We start from the raw sequence: 19462 nt of genomic DNA, 5'->3' as shown, positions 1-19462 counted from the left end.
CATGTCACTAGGACTGGATACATTATTTGAACAGATGTACACAATCTGAAAGTGTTGTGTCCCACAGTGAAATGTCTCCAACTGCTTTCTATCAAAGTACATAAATGCTATTTGCACCTGCATTTATGTTAATGATATAAAGGCAGCAGGGGTTCTGACAGAGTGAGATGTGATGCTATGAAATATATTTACATGGTTAATTGGAATTTCTGAGAGACTCTGCTGCCAAACGACCACACTGACATTGATACATACCCATGTAAATTATCTGATTACCAGCCTGCTTCTTAAGCAGTAGAAATACAGCTATTTCGGCCAGGCACAGTGGCTCATGCCTGTAATCCCAGCACTTTGGAAGATGGAGGTGGGCAGATCACCTGAGGTCAGGAGTTTGAGACCAGCCTGGCTAACATGGTGAAACCCCATTTCTACTAAAAATACAAAAAATTAGCTGGGCATGGTGGTGCGTGCCTGTAATCCCAGATACTTGGGAGACTGAAGCAGGAGAATCACTTCAACCCAGGAGGCAGAAGTTGCAGTCTGAGATCCCGTCATTGCACTCCAGCTGTGCCCGGCCCATAATACAGCTATTTCAAACAACAAAAATATTCATAATCCGAATTTACTAATATTTTAAACTCTAATATTTTATTCTAACTTCCATATATGGCTGGCCTACTTTATAGTTTTAGGCCACCCAGGTCATCTCCATTTATTCTAAAAGGATATTTCCACAGGCGTGTGTGTTTTCCATTTGTTCTTCTGTCAACGGTATAACATACTAATAAAACACAATGGTATTTTGCAGAAGTTATTACATCGGAAAGTTCCAATTTCCAACATTAAGGAGTTAACCAAAACCAGCTTGCAAATGTCAATCTGTACTTGGTCTGCAGCATAAAATGGTACCAAAAGTCCAAGAACAGCATTTACACCACTTGTTAAGATCAAAATGTTTCCATATGAATTTCACATATTTGGAAACATAATATTTTCATAATACATAGGGAATGATTTTTCCCTCAATAATGAGGTCACAAAGCAATGTTAACCACTAAATGCAAAGCATTACAGAGGTACCCCTTGCTACTGTGTGTTAAATGTGAGGGCTGGAGAGTCACAGATCTTACAACAGTAGTTTTGTTTGTAGCTTTACTGAGCTAAGAATTTATGGTTACTTTCAAAAAATATATTACTTTATTAACTTGAAGTTTATAATATCAACAATGCACAAAGGCATTTTATCTGAGAAAAATATCATAAAGAAAGCTTTTATTCTGCAAGTTATCCTGAGTCTTCTACTGTGCTTTAAAAGTTTCTATAAGGTGCATTCATATGCAGTTGATTCTCGTTATTTGCAGAGTCTGTATTTGTGAATTTGCCTACTTGCTAAAATTTAATTTTAACCCCAAAATCAATACTTGTGGTGCTTCCGTGGTCATTCGTGGACATGTGTAGAGAAAGAAAAAATTTCAGTCACTTGATACACAAATTCGCAGCTGAGGCAGGACACGGGACGTCCTGCTTCATTCAGCTCTCATGAGGTAAACACGCACCCTTTTTACATTTCAAAAGCGGCCACTTCTTTTTTTTTTTTTTTGCATTTTTTGTGCTTTTCCTTGGTGATTTGACTGTTTACTTATGGTCTCCAGCACAGTGCTGAGGGCTGTCTAGTGCTCCTACACACAAGACAACTGTGATGTGCTTTATGGAGAAAACACTTGTGTTGGAGAAGCTTTGTTGAGGCATGCGTTCTAGTGCTGTGTCTCTGGGTTCAATGTTAAAAAATTAACCCTGTCTATTAAATAAAGTATCTTTTAACAGAAACACACTTATAACAAGGTTATGTATCAGTTGTTGACAAAAATGTTGTGACTAGAAGCTCACAAGAACCTAACCTTGTATATCCCCTAGGAACAAATGGCTCAGTATCTGCTAACTCAGTGTTCCCAATAACCTTATAGAATATAAGTACCACAAATAATGAGAATCAACCACACCTATCGCATTTGATTGTTAGAGGACAAGAATTACTATCCCCACTGGAAAGACAAATTTGGCCAAGATCACAGAGCCTAAAAAGCAGCACGAAAATGAGCAGAGCTCAGCTTCCCGGCTCAGTGTTGTTTCACTAGATGGAGAGGAAAAGGGAGAGATGGGCAAGGAGGGAAAGAAAAAATAGAAAGAGAGCTTAAGAAAATGGCTTATACCATGTTCGAAAGAGTGAAACTACAATCAGATAAAAAGAATAAACTACTTTCAGGTTAAATCCCCAAAAAAGGAAATCCCTGCTTGGATAGGCAACCCAGTGTTATTAATTACAACAGCTGCAAGAGAGAAGAGTTTAGTTGGGTTTTACTTTCCCCGCTTTGCTTCTTTTGCTCACTGTCTGCAATAAATATTTGTTAAATGAACATTTGCTTTCTTCGACCTTAGAATTCAATCCACTTTGGTGTTTCATTAAAAAAAAAAGATTACAACATTTTCACAGCATCAGATGTGATTTCTAAAAAATGTTTGAGAGTTTAAAGCATTTTGTACATAATATGCTTTTGAGAGCCTACTACATGTCAGTGTTCTTTAAAACCTGCTAAAGACAGAAAATTCATCAATAACTTTATAAAAGACCTAACTGATGCTAAGTCCAAAATAAGTAACATCTTTTCCGCAAACTTTAAGAAAGATGAATATTAACTAACTCCTCCCTAAGTGTTCTCCCCTTAAGTTCTAATAACCTACATTCACAAACACCAAAACACCAAAATGTTATCCTGTAAGATAAAGTATATACTTTTATGTCTGCAAGACATAAAATATATTTTTAGAGAGTATCGTAACTATTTTTTATTGGATCAGAAAATCTAGGTTTTTAAAAAAGATTCAAATATGAATTCACATGATAGCAATGGCTGTGGCTGTGCAGTCAAATCATGTGGGTCCAGAGGGGGTCGTCTGTGTGTCTTTGCCTCAAAGCATTTGCTCTCTCTCCACCCCCACTTCTTACTTTCATGAAATAGAAATAGCACTGACAATCTGAAAACTACCTTTAAATAATACAGCTGGTTGGAGGCAGGTCTGGAATGGAGTCCAGCTTTCTTGATACTTGTTCCATTATTCTTTCTCCTAAGCCTCTCTTTGCTTGCTTGGACAAAAGGAGGTGACAACCAGCTAGGATGCCGAATTTCCAAACCCTTGATCAGTTACCTATTGCTGCACAAATCTTCCAGAGGATATATACCAGAGAACACTCAAGTAAAACACATGCTGTTTATTTCCAGTTGGGATTTGCCCATCTTCTTCCTCGCCCTAGTGTTCCTGGCTGGATTTTGTGGGAGTCTCAAGGACTCTCACTATCACTTTGGACCAATTCCTGTATAAGAATCAAACCAAGGGGTCTGCTTCCTGCTTCCTCCCCATGGGTCCCCTTGGAGCATGTTTGGCCTTCCAAGGCCATTTGGCATCCCAAGCCAAGAGGCAGCCTCATGGCCATCTCACTGACCAGTCTCAAAGATGGGGAGGGTCCCAGATATTAATAATAACCATTAAAAACAGTAGTTATATCATCATATAAGTGCCTACTACGCAAACAACAATATGCTAGGTGATTTACATATGTTATTTCCTTTAGTCTCCACATATCCTACAAAGTGGGACTTATTATCTTCATTTTATAGATTTACAGATGTGGAAGCTGAGGTCAAATGATATACCTAAGGTTTTAGTGGTTGAACTGAGTTTCAAATCCAGATTCCATGCTGTCAAGAGTTATGATACTACCTTTCTCATCGACAGAGAGGTCAAAGAGTGTTTGCTCGATTTAAGGGTCCTTCATAACAAATTCCCTCCTTTAACTAAAAGCTACATGTTCCACTAAGGCAGGCTAATTTGGCCTCATTAAAGGTATGTGTTTTTTCTCACACATGTCAGAATTTCTCTTCTGTGTGGAAGAGACTAGATGAGGCAGGGGAAAGACTGATATTTCTCCCTGGGGTTAGAGTGTACCCTTTATGGTGAGGGTAATTTAATCACTCTTGATTAAGAAAGGACTCTACCTCCACCTATCAACTGTTCTAGAAGATCCAGAAGTGCTTGTTAAAAAAATCATTATTTTTTTTTTTATACATTGCATAGAGTAAAGTGGTTTTTCTATTTCTTTTTAAATGGGTATGGGGGGAAACAGGTCAAAGAAATGTATACACAAATTCTGTATCCTCTAAGAGGATGTCTACACGTGTGTATGAATATATATGCACATATTCTTCTACCCATTAAAATACTTGTAAGTATTAAAAGCCAATACTTTTTAATTTCATTGATATCTGTTAGTGCTAGTTAACTGCCAGTGAATGGGCAGGACTCTGGAGTTGTGGGTGAAATGAGATGACCCTGTTCTCAAGGAGCTATCAGCCTAGAAAAGGAGACAGGTCCCTAAAACTCAGGAATCCATATCTACCTAAATAATTTACCAAAAGAAATGAGTTTTCCTATATAATTATAATTTGTTTTTAATTCTAGGAAATGTTACCTTATAATTAGAGATCAATGACATTAAATCTATCAAATTAAAACTATAACAGACACATTGCCATTTTCCTCAGCAGTTTATCTTACCTTCATCTTTTGGTGGTACTGATAAAGAATTCTGCATTATGATGTATTTGACTTGAATAGTATCTTTCCTAAAAATAACCAAGCAGAAATAATTATTAGAAAATAATTGAGATATCATGTTAATACTAAAAACAGAAATTCTAAGCTGTTTTGAAAAGTCTGTTTTATAACCACATGAGTAATAAGAAATGGATTGAGCTATTAAGAACTGATGTTTTTATTTTCTTCTCATTTTTCTACAAACAGGATTTTATTGAATGTACTAGAATGGGTTTGGAGACAGATGTAACGACATGCTGGCTTAGGGCCTTACCCACATTTCTACTCTCGTGGGGTCATGTGTAAGTAGGCAAAGTTAGGATTCTCTGAAAATGTACTCTCTGATAACTGCTTCAAATACTTTAAGAAGAAATAGCTTAAATGCTTAACAATACAAAGGTAATATAATTGCAGTATACGCATTTGATGAAATATAATTCAGTCATTAAAATGCAACTGTGAAGATTATGTAGCAACATAAAAATGTTAACGATGCGATGCACTGGATGAACCTGCTGAATGACAGACACGAGCATTACAGATACACAAAAAATAAAGAAAATATGCCAAGATATGTATTTACAGTGTGTTTGGTGATGGAATTACAGGTGCTCTCCCTCACTCCCCATGTTATAGCTATTTTCCAAATTGTATATAATGTGGGTTTCCATATTAATAAAATATCTAAATAAGACAATTCAAATCTTTGAAAAATAGAAGTAAATATTTTTATAAGCTTTTAAACAAAAAAGTGTTTCTAAGCATGACACCAAGTACAGAGCCCATTAAGGAAAAGACTGATGAATTTTTCCATTTAAAATTTTTAATACTTTTAAAATAAGAAAATTGGACAAAACTAAAAGGTGTGATTCCTATGTCTAGCCAAGATGGAGTAACAGAGACCAGATTCATGCTTCTGCCTGAAACAACCAAAACATAGACAGAATATATGAAACAATGTTTTCAAAACACTGAACATCAGTATAGAGGCAGGAGGCAGAGAAATTCTAGGCAGACTGAGGCGAGTCCCTGGTGAAACCCCACCTTCAAGCCAAAGTAGCCTGAAACCTGCAGCCCAAGGTGAGCAGCTCTATCCCTGTTTGCCTGTTCTCTCCTGATTGGTTATTTCTGAATAGGGCCTTCATACCAATCAAATGTTAAATGTTGCCTTTTCCAAAACTACCCATGGCTTGCCTCGCCCCCCATTCTGTGCCTATAAAGATCCTGGACTCAGTCAGTAGAGAAGCAGCTTGACTGGAGAGAAGCAACTTGACTTAGGAGGGATGGCTGGACTTCAGAGGAGAGATGGCTTAACTTCTGGAGAGACAGTTTGACTTCAGGGAAGATTACCTGCCTGTCCCATCCTCTCTCTAGCTCCTCACTCCACTGAGAGCCATTTCCATCACTAAATAAAATTATCTGCCTTCACTATCCTTCAAGTGTCAGCACGACCTCATTCTTCTTGGACCCCACATAAGAGCTTGGGACCCACCGGATGCAGGTACCCAAAAAAGGCTATGACACTGGCCCTTTGCCCTTACTGGCAGAGTACAGACACTCCACATGACAAAGCAAGGGGCCCACTGAGCTGATAACACACTGCTGTCCACAAATGGTAAAGCTAAGAGAGCACTGTAGTGTGCCCTCTGGGGTTTCAGGGGTCACAGGCACCCCCACCTGGGTGCCACTGCAGGGCATGCACAGAGCTTGCTCCTGCTGGCACCCAAAGCAGCTGGCCTGATCCCACTCTCATTTGCTCACGTCTTCCCTCCTGCAAGGGGTTGAGTGTGGCAGGCTGAGTAAATGGGGCATCCCCATTGCAAGTCCAACAAAGGAGTCGAAAAACATCCGGCATCATCAGGTCATGAAAAACTGATTCCTGAGAGCCGGGAAACAATTGCAATGAGCCCTATGGAAATAACTGCGATGAGCCCTATGTGAGGAAAGATCCTTGCAGAGATTTCCAGAATACTGGAAAAGAGAGCTACACACAGAGAGAACACAACAGAGAGGGTCCCCACTGGGTAATGATCAGCACAGGCAAGTGAGGAAATACCCCAAGACCAGGGAAAGGTCCAAGGCACACTACAGTCACAGAAGAACAGAATATTGCCTGTTCCCACTAGCTAGAGTAAAAAACCTCAAAATTCACAAAGGCATGGGTAGAGTACACAGAAGAGTCTTGCCTTACTAGGGGGAATACTCAATTCTAGACTGTGCATTTCTCTGGTTTCACAAAAATCATAAAGCAAGACATAAAAGGATTAAACTGTTTCAAACTATTTTAACTATGCACCAGAACAAACCTCACAAAATATTTACAGAAATAGAAAAATATCTACCACCCAATAAAGTAAAATTCATAATGACTGACATCTAATAAAAATTATCAAGTATCCAGAAATGCAGAAAAATACAATCCATAATTTAGAAAACAATCAAAACTGACCAGGACTGACATGTATCAGAATTAGCAGACAAGGACATTAAGTGTATAACTAGATTTCACATGCTCAAAATGTTAAGTACAGGTAGAATATATATGAAAAAAATCCAAATAAAATTTCTAGAGATGAAAACTACAATGTATAAGATGAAAAATATACTGCATAAAATTAATGGCACATTAGACATGTCAGAAGAAAACATTAGCTAATCTGAAGGCACAGCTATCGAGACTACACAGAATGAAGAGGAAGAGAGTAAAACTGAAAAAAAAAACAACCCACAACCAAGAACATCAGTGAGCTGCAGGAGAACTTTAAGAAGATTAACACGCCAACTATTTGGAAAGGAGAGAGATGGACGGGCAGAAAAACTATTTAAGAAATAATAGTAGAACATTTTCCAAATTTGATAAAACCGTGAACCCACAGATCCAAACATCTCAAAACACTGATTCACAAGAAACATGAAACACACGAAGGTATATTATTGCCAAAATGCTCAAAACAAGCGAAAAAAAAAAGTTTTTAAAGACACCCAGAGACAAAGATACATTGCATATAAAGGAACAACGATAAGGATGACAACAGATTTCTTCCTATTAATAAAACAATTCAAGTCCAAGACAATAAACAACAATAACTGTAATCTAGAAGACTTAGAACTCCAGGCCCCGATGTCTTCTCTGACGACTTCTACTGTGTATTTAAGGAAGAAATAATACCAATTAGACATAAATCCTTCCAGAAAATTGAAAAGGAGGAAATCTTTACTATCTAAAAAGCATTATCTAGATATCAAAACCAGATAAATCCGTTATGAGAAAAGATTCCTATGGCCCAATATCCCGCATAAACACAGATGCAAAAGTAATAAACAAATTTCTAGCAAATCAAATCCAACAATATGAGAATATATCATGACCAAGTAGGGTTATCCCAGGAATACAAAATTGGTTTAACATTCAAAATAAATGTAATTCACCATATTAATACATTAAAAAAGAAAACTACATGATTATTTTAACAGATACAAAAATTGCATGTGATAAAATAAAATATCCATTCCTGATTTAAAAAAAAAACCTTTATACATTAAGAATAGAAAGGAACTCCTCACCCTAGTGAAACATATCTATTAATATGAGAAACCTAAAACTAAAGTCATGCTAAGTAATGAAAGACTCCATGCTTTCCCTCTAAGTTCACAAATAAGAGAAGGACATCTATTCTCACCACTTCTATTCATCCTTGTATTGGAAGTTCTAGCCAGTGCAATAAAACAAAAATAAATAAAATACATTCAGATCGTGAAGCAAGACATAAAATGGTCTTTATTTGTAGATGACATGTCTAGGTAGAAAATTCAATGGACTCTACAAAAAAGCTCTTCAATCTAATAACTGAGTTTAGCAAGGTTGCAAAATACAAGATCAATACACAATCAATGCACAAAAATAAATTATATTTTTGTATCCTAGAAATAATCAGAAATTGACAACAAATCAGAAATTAAGACACCATTTATAACAGCATAAAAATGAAATAATTAAGGATAAGCCTGACAAAGTATACAAAAGACCCATACACTGAAAACTAAAAAACATTAATAGAGAGAAATTTTAAAAGATTAGACAAATGAAGAGATATACCACGTTCAAAGGCTGGAAGACTGAATGTTGTTGTATAAAAGGGCTGGCTATAGCCATGTGCTGTGGCTCACATCTGTAATCCCAGCACTTTGGGAGGCAGAGGTGGGAGTGTCACCTGAGCCAAGAGTTTCAGACCAGCCTGGGCAACATAGTGAAACCCATCTCTACAAAAAAATACAAAAATTGGCCGGGTGTGGTGGTGTGCATCCATAGTCCCAGATACTCAGGAGGCTGAGGTGGGAGGATCCCTTGAGGACAGGAGGTTGAGGCGGCAGTGAGCCCTGACTGTGCCACTGCATGCACTCCAGCCTAAGTGACAGCCTGAGACCCTGTCTTCACTCCAAAAAAAGGGTTGGTTACAGAGCAGTATGGTTCAGTTATTTTTTCATAACTCAAGAGAAAAATTACAAAATACTAAAAGTACGTATCTCTCTCAGTGGGGCATTACATTGCTACTTAATCTTCCTTTTTATGCTTATAAAGTGATATTACTTTTGTAAAGTATCTGTTCATATCCTTCGCCCATTTTTGAATGGGCTTGTTTGTTTTTTTCTTGTAAATCTTTTTTAGCTCGTTGTAAATTCTGGATATCAGCCCTTTGTCAGATGGGTAGGCTGCAAAAATTTTTTCCCATTCTGTTGGTTGCCGATTCACTCTATTGACTGTTTCTTTTGCCGTGCAGAAGCTGTGGAGTTTGATTAGGTCCCATTTGTCTATTTTGGCTTTTGTTGCCAATGCTTTTGGTGTTTTGGTCATAAAGTCCTTGCCTACGCCTACGTCCTGAATGGTTTTGCCTAGGTTTCCTTCTAGTGTTTTTATGGTGTTAGGCCTTATGTTTAAGTCTTTAATCCATCTGGAGTCAATTTTAGTGTAAGGTGTCAGGAAGGGATCGAGTTTCTGCTTTCTGCATATGGTTAGCCAGTTTTTCCAACTCCACTTATTGAACAGGGAATCCTTTCCCCATTGCTTGTTTTTATCAGGTTTGTCAAAGATCGGGTGGTTGTAGATAAGACATACAAGAGGCCAACAAACATATGAAAAAATGCTCATCATCACTGGTCATTAGAGAAATGCAAATCAAAACTACATTGAGATATCATCTCACGCCAGTTAGAATGGTGATCATTAAAAAATCTGGAGAAAATAGATGCTGGAGAGGATGTGGAGAAATAGGAACACTTTTACACTGTTGGTGGGAGTGTAAATTAGTTCAACCACTGTGGAAAACAGTGTGGCGATTCCTCAAGGACCTAGAAATAGAAATTCCATTTGACCCAGCAATCCCATTACTGGGCATATATCCAAAGGATTATAAATCGTTCTACTATAAGGACACATGCACACGAATGTTCATTGCAGCACAGTTTACAATAGCAAAGACCTGGAACCAACCCAAATGCCCATCGATGATAGACTGGACAGGAAAAATGTGGCACATATACACCATGGAATATTATGCAGCCATTAAAAATGAGGAGTTCGTGTCCTTTGTAGGGACATGGATGAACCTGGAAACCATCATTCTCAGCAAACTGACACAAGAACACAAAACCAAACACCACATGTTCTCACTCATAGGAGGGTGCTGAACAAGGAGAACACATGGACACAGGGAGGGGAGCACTATACACGGGGGTCTGTTGCGGGGGAGTGGGGGGGGACAGCGGGGGGGGAGTTGGGGAGGGATAGCATGGGGAGAAATGCCAGATATGGGTGAGGGGGAGGGAGGCAGCAAATCACACTGCCATGAATGCACTTATGCAACAACTTTGCATGTTTTTCACATGTACCCCAAAACCTAAAATGCAATAAAATAAAAAGAAAAAAAAAAAGTGATATTACAAAGTTTCCCCAATGAATAAATACTGCTTTTGCAATCAGAAAAAAAAACTACAATAAAGGCCCTGGGCTATGCTTTCCCCTGGTTCCTTCTGCCTCCTGACTGACCCAGGTGCTTCTCCCTGTGGGTTTGAATGGTATGGTGTGTCCCTCCTCTAAGGAACTGTAAGTAATAAACTCCTCTTTCAAAGGCAGTTGTCTCCTGTCACTTTACCATACCTGACTAAAACAAACCTAAGTATATTTTAAAACAATCACCCTAATGAAAATAGATAATATCATCTCAAAAAGTTCCCTTGTGCCCTTCTGTAATAAATTTCTATTCCTCACCCATGGCCGCAGGCAATCACTGATGCTTTCTGTCACTATAAATTAGTTTTGCTTGTCCTAGAATTGCCTATCATTTCATATACATCGAACAGTAAATATTCACTTATTGTGTGTATCAGTAGATCATTCCTTTCTGTTGCTGAATCATATTCCATTATACGAATACAACACAATTTTTAATCCATTAACTGATGCCCATTTGAGTTGTTGCCAATTTTTGGTTATCATGAATTAATATAAATATGTGTGTCCAAATTTTTGTATAGATAAATGCTTTAATATCTCTTGGTTAAAAACCCAGAAATGGAATTATTAAGTAGTCTATTAAGCATGGACCACTTAACTTTAGAAGCAACTGCTTGTCTCCACAGTGGTTGTACTGTATTTCATTGATTTTAAAAAACCTACCTCTTCTAAGCAATGATAGAATTTATGTTTCTCAAGAGCAAGAGGACCCAAATACCTTGAGGCCCACTTTAGTTATATATTATGAAAACACACACACACACACACACACACACACACACTCTACACATACACACTACACACATTTAACTTTTATTTTAGGTTCAGAGGTACATGTGCAGGTTTGATGTATAGGTAAACTCACATCATGGGGGTCTGCTGTACAGATTATTTTGTTACCCAGGCACTAAACCTAGTACCCAATAGTTATTTTTTCTGTTCCTCTCCCTCCTCCCACCCTCTACCCTCCACCTGCCAATAGGCCCCAGTGTGTTTTGTTCCCCTCTTTGTGTCCATGTGGTCTCATCATTTAGTTTCCACTTGTAAGTGAGAACATGCAGTATTTAGTTTTCTGTTCCTGCATTAGTTTGCTAAGGATGATGGCTTCCAGCTTCATCCATGTTCCTGTAAAGGCCATGATCTCATTCTTTTTTATGGCTGCGTGGTATTCCATGGTGCATATGCACCACATTTTCTTTATTCAGTCTACCACTGATGAGCATTTTGTCAATGACAGACATTGATTCCATGTCTGTCTGCTATTGCGAATAGTGTTGCAATGAACATATGTGTGCATATGTCTTTGCAGTAGAATGATTTATATTCTTTTGGGTATGTACCCAGTGATGGGATTGCTGGGTCAAATGGTAGTTCTGTTTTTAGGTCTTTGAGGAATCACCACACTGCTTTCCACAGTGGCTGCACTAATTTACACTCCCACCGACTGTGTATAAGCATTTCCTTTTCTCTGCAACCTTGTTAGCATCTAACATGTATACACACACAAACATATATATAAATATATATACCATAATATATAATAGAAGCTTATAGTATATAAATCCTAACAACAGTATTCATCATTTGCTCAATTGTAATAACAGTATTCTTCATTGGCTCAACTCTAATACTTATTCTTATCTCAATCTGTCCTACATCAGAAACAACTAAAAACAAAATTCTGAAAACATTACTAAAGATTTAGAGGAGCTAAAACTTAATCTACAAAATAAATTTGAACCACTTAGTAAATTCTTAATGCTCATATTGATATTTGCATTAATATAATGTATCAATGTTTGGCAATCATCTTCCTTCCCTAAAAGGCTGCATGCTGCTAATGAGTTTGACTTTTAAAAATCCCTTTCATGTATTTATTTTCTTTTTTGAGTCTCACTCCGTCACCCTAGCTGGAGTGCAGTGGCATCATCTTGGCTCACTGCAACTTCCACCTCCTGAGTTCAAGGGATTTTTCTGTCTCAGCCTTCCCAGTAGCTGGAATTACAGGTGCATGCCACCACATGGAGCTAGTGTTTGTGTTTTTAGTAGAGACGGGGTTTCACCATATTGGCCAGGCTGGTCTTGAACTTCTGACCTGAAGTGATCTGTCCAACTCGGCCTCCCGAAGTGCTAGGATTACAGGTGTGAGCCACCATGTCCGGCCTCAACACTTACTTCTGAATGTCAGCCATTGAACTAGACTAACCCTTATTTTCAAGATCATGTTCCTGCCCAATTTCAAGTGTGCAATTTGTTAAAAACTTGTTCTTGTGGAACTGAGTGGGGAGATGTATGTTTCTAAATGAAGCTTCTTACTGTGTGATCTTGGACAAATCATTTAATCTTTTTTTTCATTTCAGTTTCTGCATCATAGAAAGTAAGAGATAAAATACTTAATTCTTTTTGCTGAAGAAAGGATTAAACTGGATACTGTGTGCTGAAAATACTTTGTAAAATATACTATTCAAAAAATAGTGTATTACATTACATGTTAATAAAGTTATCCAGAATTCTTTCAAAAGAAAAAAAATGTTTATTATTTTCTTTGGCATTTCCCCGTGAAAAAAAAAAAAAGAACGTACTAGAATATACTTAGAAGTCCAAAAAAGCATTATTTCCAATTGTATGATCTGACCATTGATTGTTATAAAATGCATGCAAATACAGGCACTTGCGTTCCTTAATACGTGCTGCGCGTATAACTGAAGTAGGTAGGCTAAGAATGTTTAAGAGGGCATTTTTCCACCTCAGTAAAAATCTATTAGGAAAATATGTTCTAGCCTAGATCTTTCTTTTTCCTTCATAGGTTTTCTATTTGTTTACTTCCAACTCGTCTAACTACAACTGCAAATTTATATTTTTAGTTCCCAGGTTCCAGGGTGAAGTGTTCTCTCCTTCCTACATATCTCTAAATGGCTACCTCCAAACTCAAGGCAGCTCCTGCCTCCAAATGTGCTATTGAAAAATAGAGAACTATTTTTCAAAGCCATTTGCTCTGCTCTATTGGCCTTAGGTCAGGTCCTCACTGCTTTTTGCCTGTATTAAAATAGCCTCTAAATTGTCTTCCTGCCTCCAGTCCAATCTATTCTCTCTGATGCAACTAGAATAATCTTCCCTTTTTTACTCTGTAATCTAAAAAAATTCAAGTAAACATTTCTATATAGCTTATTATTTTGAAAATGCAGTTATGTCCTCTTCCTCAGAAACATGCACTCTCAATTCTTAGAGTTGGTTCTTCTAGCATTGAAACCTCCATTATTGTTAATAACATGCTTATAATTTCACTTGCTTGTTCCATTTTAGGCATTATCTACTGATGTCTCACAACAGAGGATGAAGATTTCCTTTCTCTCATCAATAAAAATATTGGATAATAATTTTTGTGAGTACACAATTCCAGGTTGAAAATTAAAGGCAATGTTCCACAGTATTCTGGTTTCCAACGTCAGTGTGAAGAAATCCAAAGCTGCCGTGATTTGTAGTCCTTTGTACACAATTTGTTTTTATTGTGGAAACAATGTTTATAAACGTCACAGTGAAGTGTCTCAGTCTATTTTCATCTACTTGTCAAGTGTTTAGTGAGGCCTCTTAATCAGAAAATTTGTGTATGTCAATTCCTGGGATATTTTCTTCAATTATTTTTTCTAAGATGTCGTCATTTAATTTTCTCTTCTCTCTTTTTTTTTTCTCCTTGAACTCCTATTATTGAAACGTTGAGCTTCCCTGGCTGGTTATGCTTTTTTCCCCTTTACTATGTTTTGTTTTCTATTTATTAATTTTTGCTCTTTTGGGAAAAATTCCTTAACTTTACCTCCCAGTGTTAAGAATGTGTTCCATCTGTGATTTTTAAAATTTGAAGCAATGTCTTATTAATTCTTCCATTAATATACTTTTCCACAACTAAAAGTGACAGATAATTAAGTATCAGTTTACTTTGATCTGTATAGATTGCTCGGTTGTGTTTTTACAAGGACTGCAGCACTCATATATATATATACTTTAAGTTCTGAGATACATGTGCAGAATGTGCAGGTCTGTTACAGGTATACACGTGTCCTGGTGGTGTGCTGCACCTATCAACCCATCATCTACATTAGGTATTTATGATTTAAGAAATTATTTTATGTCAAAGTAAAAATTGTCCTAGTCTCTTGAATTTATCTAACATCAGGTTTGAGGGCTTTTCAGATATATCAATGTTAAGTTTCATTATCTAAAGATAACAAGTCCTAGGAAACACTGATTTCCAATATTATCTATAAATGCAATACAGAGACAATGCTGCCATGGTGCATTTTAGTTAAGTCTAGAAAGACCCATGTTTGTGGCAAATTTTAACAAACAGACCTATCCTCTGTTTTCTTATTTATCTAAATGTCCAGGATACAGATGTAAGAAAAACATTTGATTCTTTCTACATCAAGCAGAACATCCTTGGAATTTCTAGCCTGGATTCCCTATGCTAACAGAATGTTCAGAAGGCATTCAGGCCAGTGAAGTTACTATCACAACAAAGATGAGCACATTTCAAAAAAGAAATGCATAATTTGCTAATAACTGATACTTAGTAGCAAAATAAAAACCATAAAATAAAGAGGCTGTCATTTACGCTTTCATAATATAGATACATACTGTGAAATTGTTCATTATTTTGTTCTCCCCAATCAGTCTGGCCGGCAGTGCTTCAATCAGTTTAGATTTAACTCATTACTTTTGAAATGATCACATTTCCACCATTTTTACTCTTCTCTATATACAGTGACAAAATCATTTAAACTAAGCAGGTTTACAGAAAAGTGATCTAATTTTCAGATTGTTTGGAATTCCTCCCATTCCTTTTCTCTCTTAAGTCTTACTTGCTGTGAAACACCACAAGTTTTGGTTTCATCCACATAGACAAATCTGTGACTGTCAACAAACTATTTCCACTTGTTGCCTTTATTCTATCCTAACTGACTCACATTTCTGGTTCCCATTTCTCTCTCAGGTCTGTGGATATTACTAGCATTTTCCTTCTTTACAGTTTTTGCCTTAAATGAAAATTCCATCAATTAGCATTACATGACAATTCAATTTTTACAAACTCAATTCTGCTTCTCTGCTCCACCACTTCATCCATGCTTTACATTTTCTCATGTTCTTGTGGGTGTGAAAACTGCTGCTTAATAAATGATTCTAATACTTTTTCTTCTTCATTAAACATAATTCAAACTTTCTTTTTCCTAAAGTACTCTAGTCACAGATTTACCTTTTCAGTATCACCCAAACTTTTTTTATTCCATGTCCCTAATGGTTTCTGATACTTATATTATTATAAACTAATTATTTCCAACATAGAAAAAGCTAAAGAAAAATAAATATGAAAAAGAAATGGGACAAACAGCCAGCACGTTAGAAGGAAATATTCTGGAATTCTTCTTGCTCTCACTTTTCAAAATGCATCTATTACTGTATTTTATAATAATGCTGTGAAAACATTTCTGAAAGATGAACACAACATAACTGTGATAGTATTTAGATAACTAATTTATATTACTTAAAGCACATGTATATCATGGCACTTTAGAATTAGAGAAACCTGGGTACTTCTCTATTTTCCACTAATGAAATATCACCTTACTGAATTTTCTTTTTTCCTTTTTTTTTTTTTTTTTAAAGAAAGAAAGAAAGAAAGAAAAAGAATAAAGAAGAGGAAGAAAAAGGAAGAGAAAGAGAGAGAGAGAATGGGAGTATTGCTTTCTTGCCCAGGCTAGAATGCAGTTTAGTAATGGGTATTGAAAACCTCTTTTATACCAATAATTATACTTGATATAAACAGGAAGGAATAAGGGAAGAAAATAACAAACGAGCAGCCAACCAATATTTCATTTAAACCTATGAAATGCTATGCGATTACTGAGGAGTGATTTACTTCCAATTACGTAGTCACTTATGGAATAGGTGTGAGGTGGTAATGTATGTTTTATGTATTTGAAGTGGAGAGTTCTGTAAATGTTTATTAAGTTTACTTGTTCCGGGTCTGAGTTCAAGTCCTGGATGTCCTTGTTAATTTTCTGTCTCATTGATCTATAAAATCATTAGCTCTTCTTGTTACATTGATCCTTTTGCCATTATGTAATGTCCTTCTTTGCCTCTTTTGCTCTTTGTTGCTTTAAAGTCTACTTTATCAGAGGCGAGATTTGCATCTCCTGCTTTTTATTTGTTTGTTTATTTTTACTCTCTGATTGGCTGATAAATCTTCCTCCTTCTCTTTGTTTTGAGTCTTTGTGTATCCTTGCATGTGAGATGGGTCTGGATGCAGCATACCAATGGGTTTTGGCGCTGAATTTTCAATGAAGAAAAACATCCACGATCGTAATATTCTAACATGAATAGTATTAGTATTTTGGTGTATTGTCTTCTGATTTCTTTCCTATACTTTTTTGTTTGTTTTGGCTTTTGTAATACCTGTAATTATAGTGCACAAATCGTTTTTATTCTGCTTTCAAAATGTAGAGCAGTCCCTTCTTATCCATGGGGGATACATTCCAAGATCCTCAGTGGATGTCTAAAACTGTGGACAGTACCAAACCCTATATATACTGTACTTTTTCCTATATGTATATACCTATGATGAAGTTTAATTTATAAACTAGGCACAGTAAGAAATTAACAATAATCAATAATATAATACAACAATTATAACAACACATAATGCTGTATGAATGTGAACATATATATAACAATATATAAACGTTATGTGGATGTGGTCTCTCTCTCTCTCTCTCAAAACATCTTATTGTATTGTATCTCAGGTAGCTGAAATGAGAAGAGAAACCACAATGGAGGGGAGATTATTGCATTTATATATTAAGCATTTACTTACATTGCTACATTCTTCAAAAAAAATTTTTTTAAACATTGTTTGTATATTGGTTAAAAAATTCAAGTACCAGGCCAAAAAAACAAGTTCAAACAGTAAAAAAAAAAGAATTAATTGGAAAATAAGCCTCTTTCTCATTCTATTCCCACAAATCCCCCCTCAGAGGCAACAGCTCTTTGCAGCTTTCTGGGTATCCTTTCAGAAATGGTTTTGTGTGCGCAGAAGCTAACATGTAGAAATAAGCTCTGTCCCCCGTCCACATGTCCATACTGAAGCAGATTATACATGCTGCTCTTTTTTCACTTAATATATTTTTGAGAATTTGCTATCTCAGTACTTACGAAGCATCTTCATTCTTTTTAAAGATTGCATAGTATTTTATCGTGTGGAACCATTACTTCTTAACCCACTGGTTGACAGTTAAGACTGTTCTTAGCTTTCTACTCTTACAAAGCTACATACAGTGTGCATCCTTGTATGTACATCTTTGCTAACGTGGAATCTATCTGTGGGAAGTCACAGTAAGAAATTTCTCGGTTGATTTAACACTTTTCTAGATTTTGCCAAACTGTCCTTCAAAGAAGTTGCACTTATTTATCCAACAACGCATGAAAGTGCCTCAAAACCACTACTTGCAAAAATTGCCATAGGAATTTTTCAATCAAATACCCCAAAGCTTTAAAGATTCTAACATGCCTACATCGTTTTCTCAACTTTAGCTGAATATGCAAACATTGCATTTTGTTGAAATATATAAACCATGAAAACCAAGTTTCCCATCTCCAGGACTTAGAAGGGTGACTGTTTATGGGAAGTCCCACCAACAAACTGAAACAGGAAAAGGAGTCTGTTGTAAGAGACAGCGCTGCTGCCCAACATCACCAAAAGGAAGTATTAGTGCTCATGCAGCAAGACCCCTTAGTTTCTATCAATGTTTTCTTGCTATGAAAATGAAAACAAATTGATTTCCTAATTGAAAAAGTCAAACCAGATAACATAATAAGAGAAAAAAACTGTTACATATTTGAAAAAGTAGCCTTTTAAAAATGCTTTTCTTTTTAAAACATTACAGGTATAGTTTTAAGATGATTTTATAGTGTAAAAATCATGCTCCTTTATCTAAGATGAAATGGTGTCTTGACTGAGGTGCTACCAGCTGAGGATATGTGAACCCAATTAACCCAATTTTTAACTTGTCCATACTAAGTGGTTTATTTTAGATGTACACTGCTCCCTAAATCCTTTAGGGTACAACATGGAAAAACCATAAACAGGCTATAAAGGTCATAACATTAATTTTGCTGTCATTATCATACCTTCAGAAGGCATTCAAAACTAAAAAAGTCTTATCCTCTGGGAAGGAAGGCAAATCTGAAACTAATTATGGTAGTTATTATTGTAATACTATTAAATTAAACACTGTGACCCTAGCTAAATTTATTTTGGTACATTTTGTTAATGAATAAAACTACTCAAATAATACTGTAGTGTTGCACACAGTAAAATGGTATATCAGAGGACTAGAACAAAGTAACCACTCAAAAACCTGAATTTTCATTAACCTAGAGCTTAACTGGAACATTCAATGTATTAATAAACATCTATGGACTCTTTGCAGAAAATACTCTATTTGTTACACAGGTTTATTTAAGAAGTAAAAACTTCACATGGGTAGAATAACCATTACTATTTATTTATACCCAAAAGAAAATAAAAAGGGAAAATATCTCAGTAGCTTCTTTTTCTGAATACTTTTTTTTAAATATATATTTTTATTGTACTTTAGTTCTAGGGTACATGTGCAGATCATGCAGGATTGTTGCATAGGCATATGCACGGCAATGTGATTTGCTGCCTCCATCCCCCCGTCACCTATATCTGGCATTTCTCCCCATGTTATCTCTCTCCAACCTCCCTACCCACCGCTGTCCCTTCCCTAT

The 19462-nt window shown here is 36.3% G+C and overlaps 1 protein-coding gene across 18 annotated transcripts in view; it reads right to left on the bottom strand.

Moving 5' to 3' along the window:
- The window catches only part of ZNF438 (zinc finger protein 438), a 175972-nt gene that overhangs the window by 30265 nt on the left and 126245 nt on the right, over positions 1-19462 (bottom strand). For all 18 annotated transcript variants that reach the window (XR_010339527.1, XR_010339528.1, XM_064368508.1 and 15 more), the window contains one exon: positions 4612-4679. Coding sequence is in view for 16 of the 18 variants with exons in the window: in XM_064368508.1 (XP_064224578.1) it covers positions 4612-4648 (37 nt within the window). In the remaining 2 variants the exon portion in view is untranslated. The remainder of the gene's footprint in view (positions 1-4611; positions 4680-19462) is intronic.

This window comes from Aotus nancymaae, unplaced genomic scaffold (genome assembly GCF_030222135.1).
Source record: "Aotus nancymaae isolate 86718 unplaced genomic scaffold, 86718_ANA_hifiasm-v0.15.2.pri h1tg000077l, whole genome shotgun sequence".
Classification (NCBI taxonomy): Eukaryota; Metazoa; Chordata; class Mammalia; order Primates; family Aotidae; genus Aotus; species Aotus nancymaae.
Note: the sequence above shows the minus strand (reverse complement) of the source record. Positions and strands in the feature narration are given on the sequence as shown.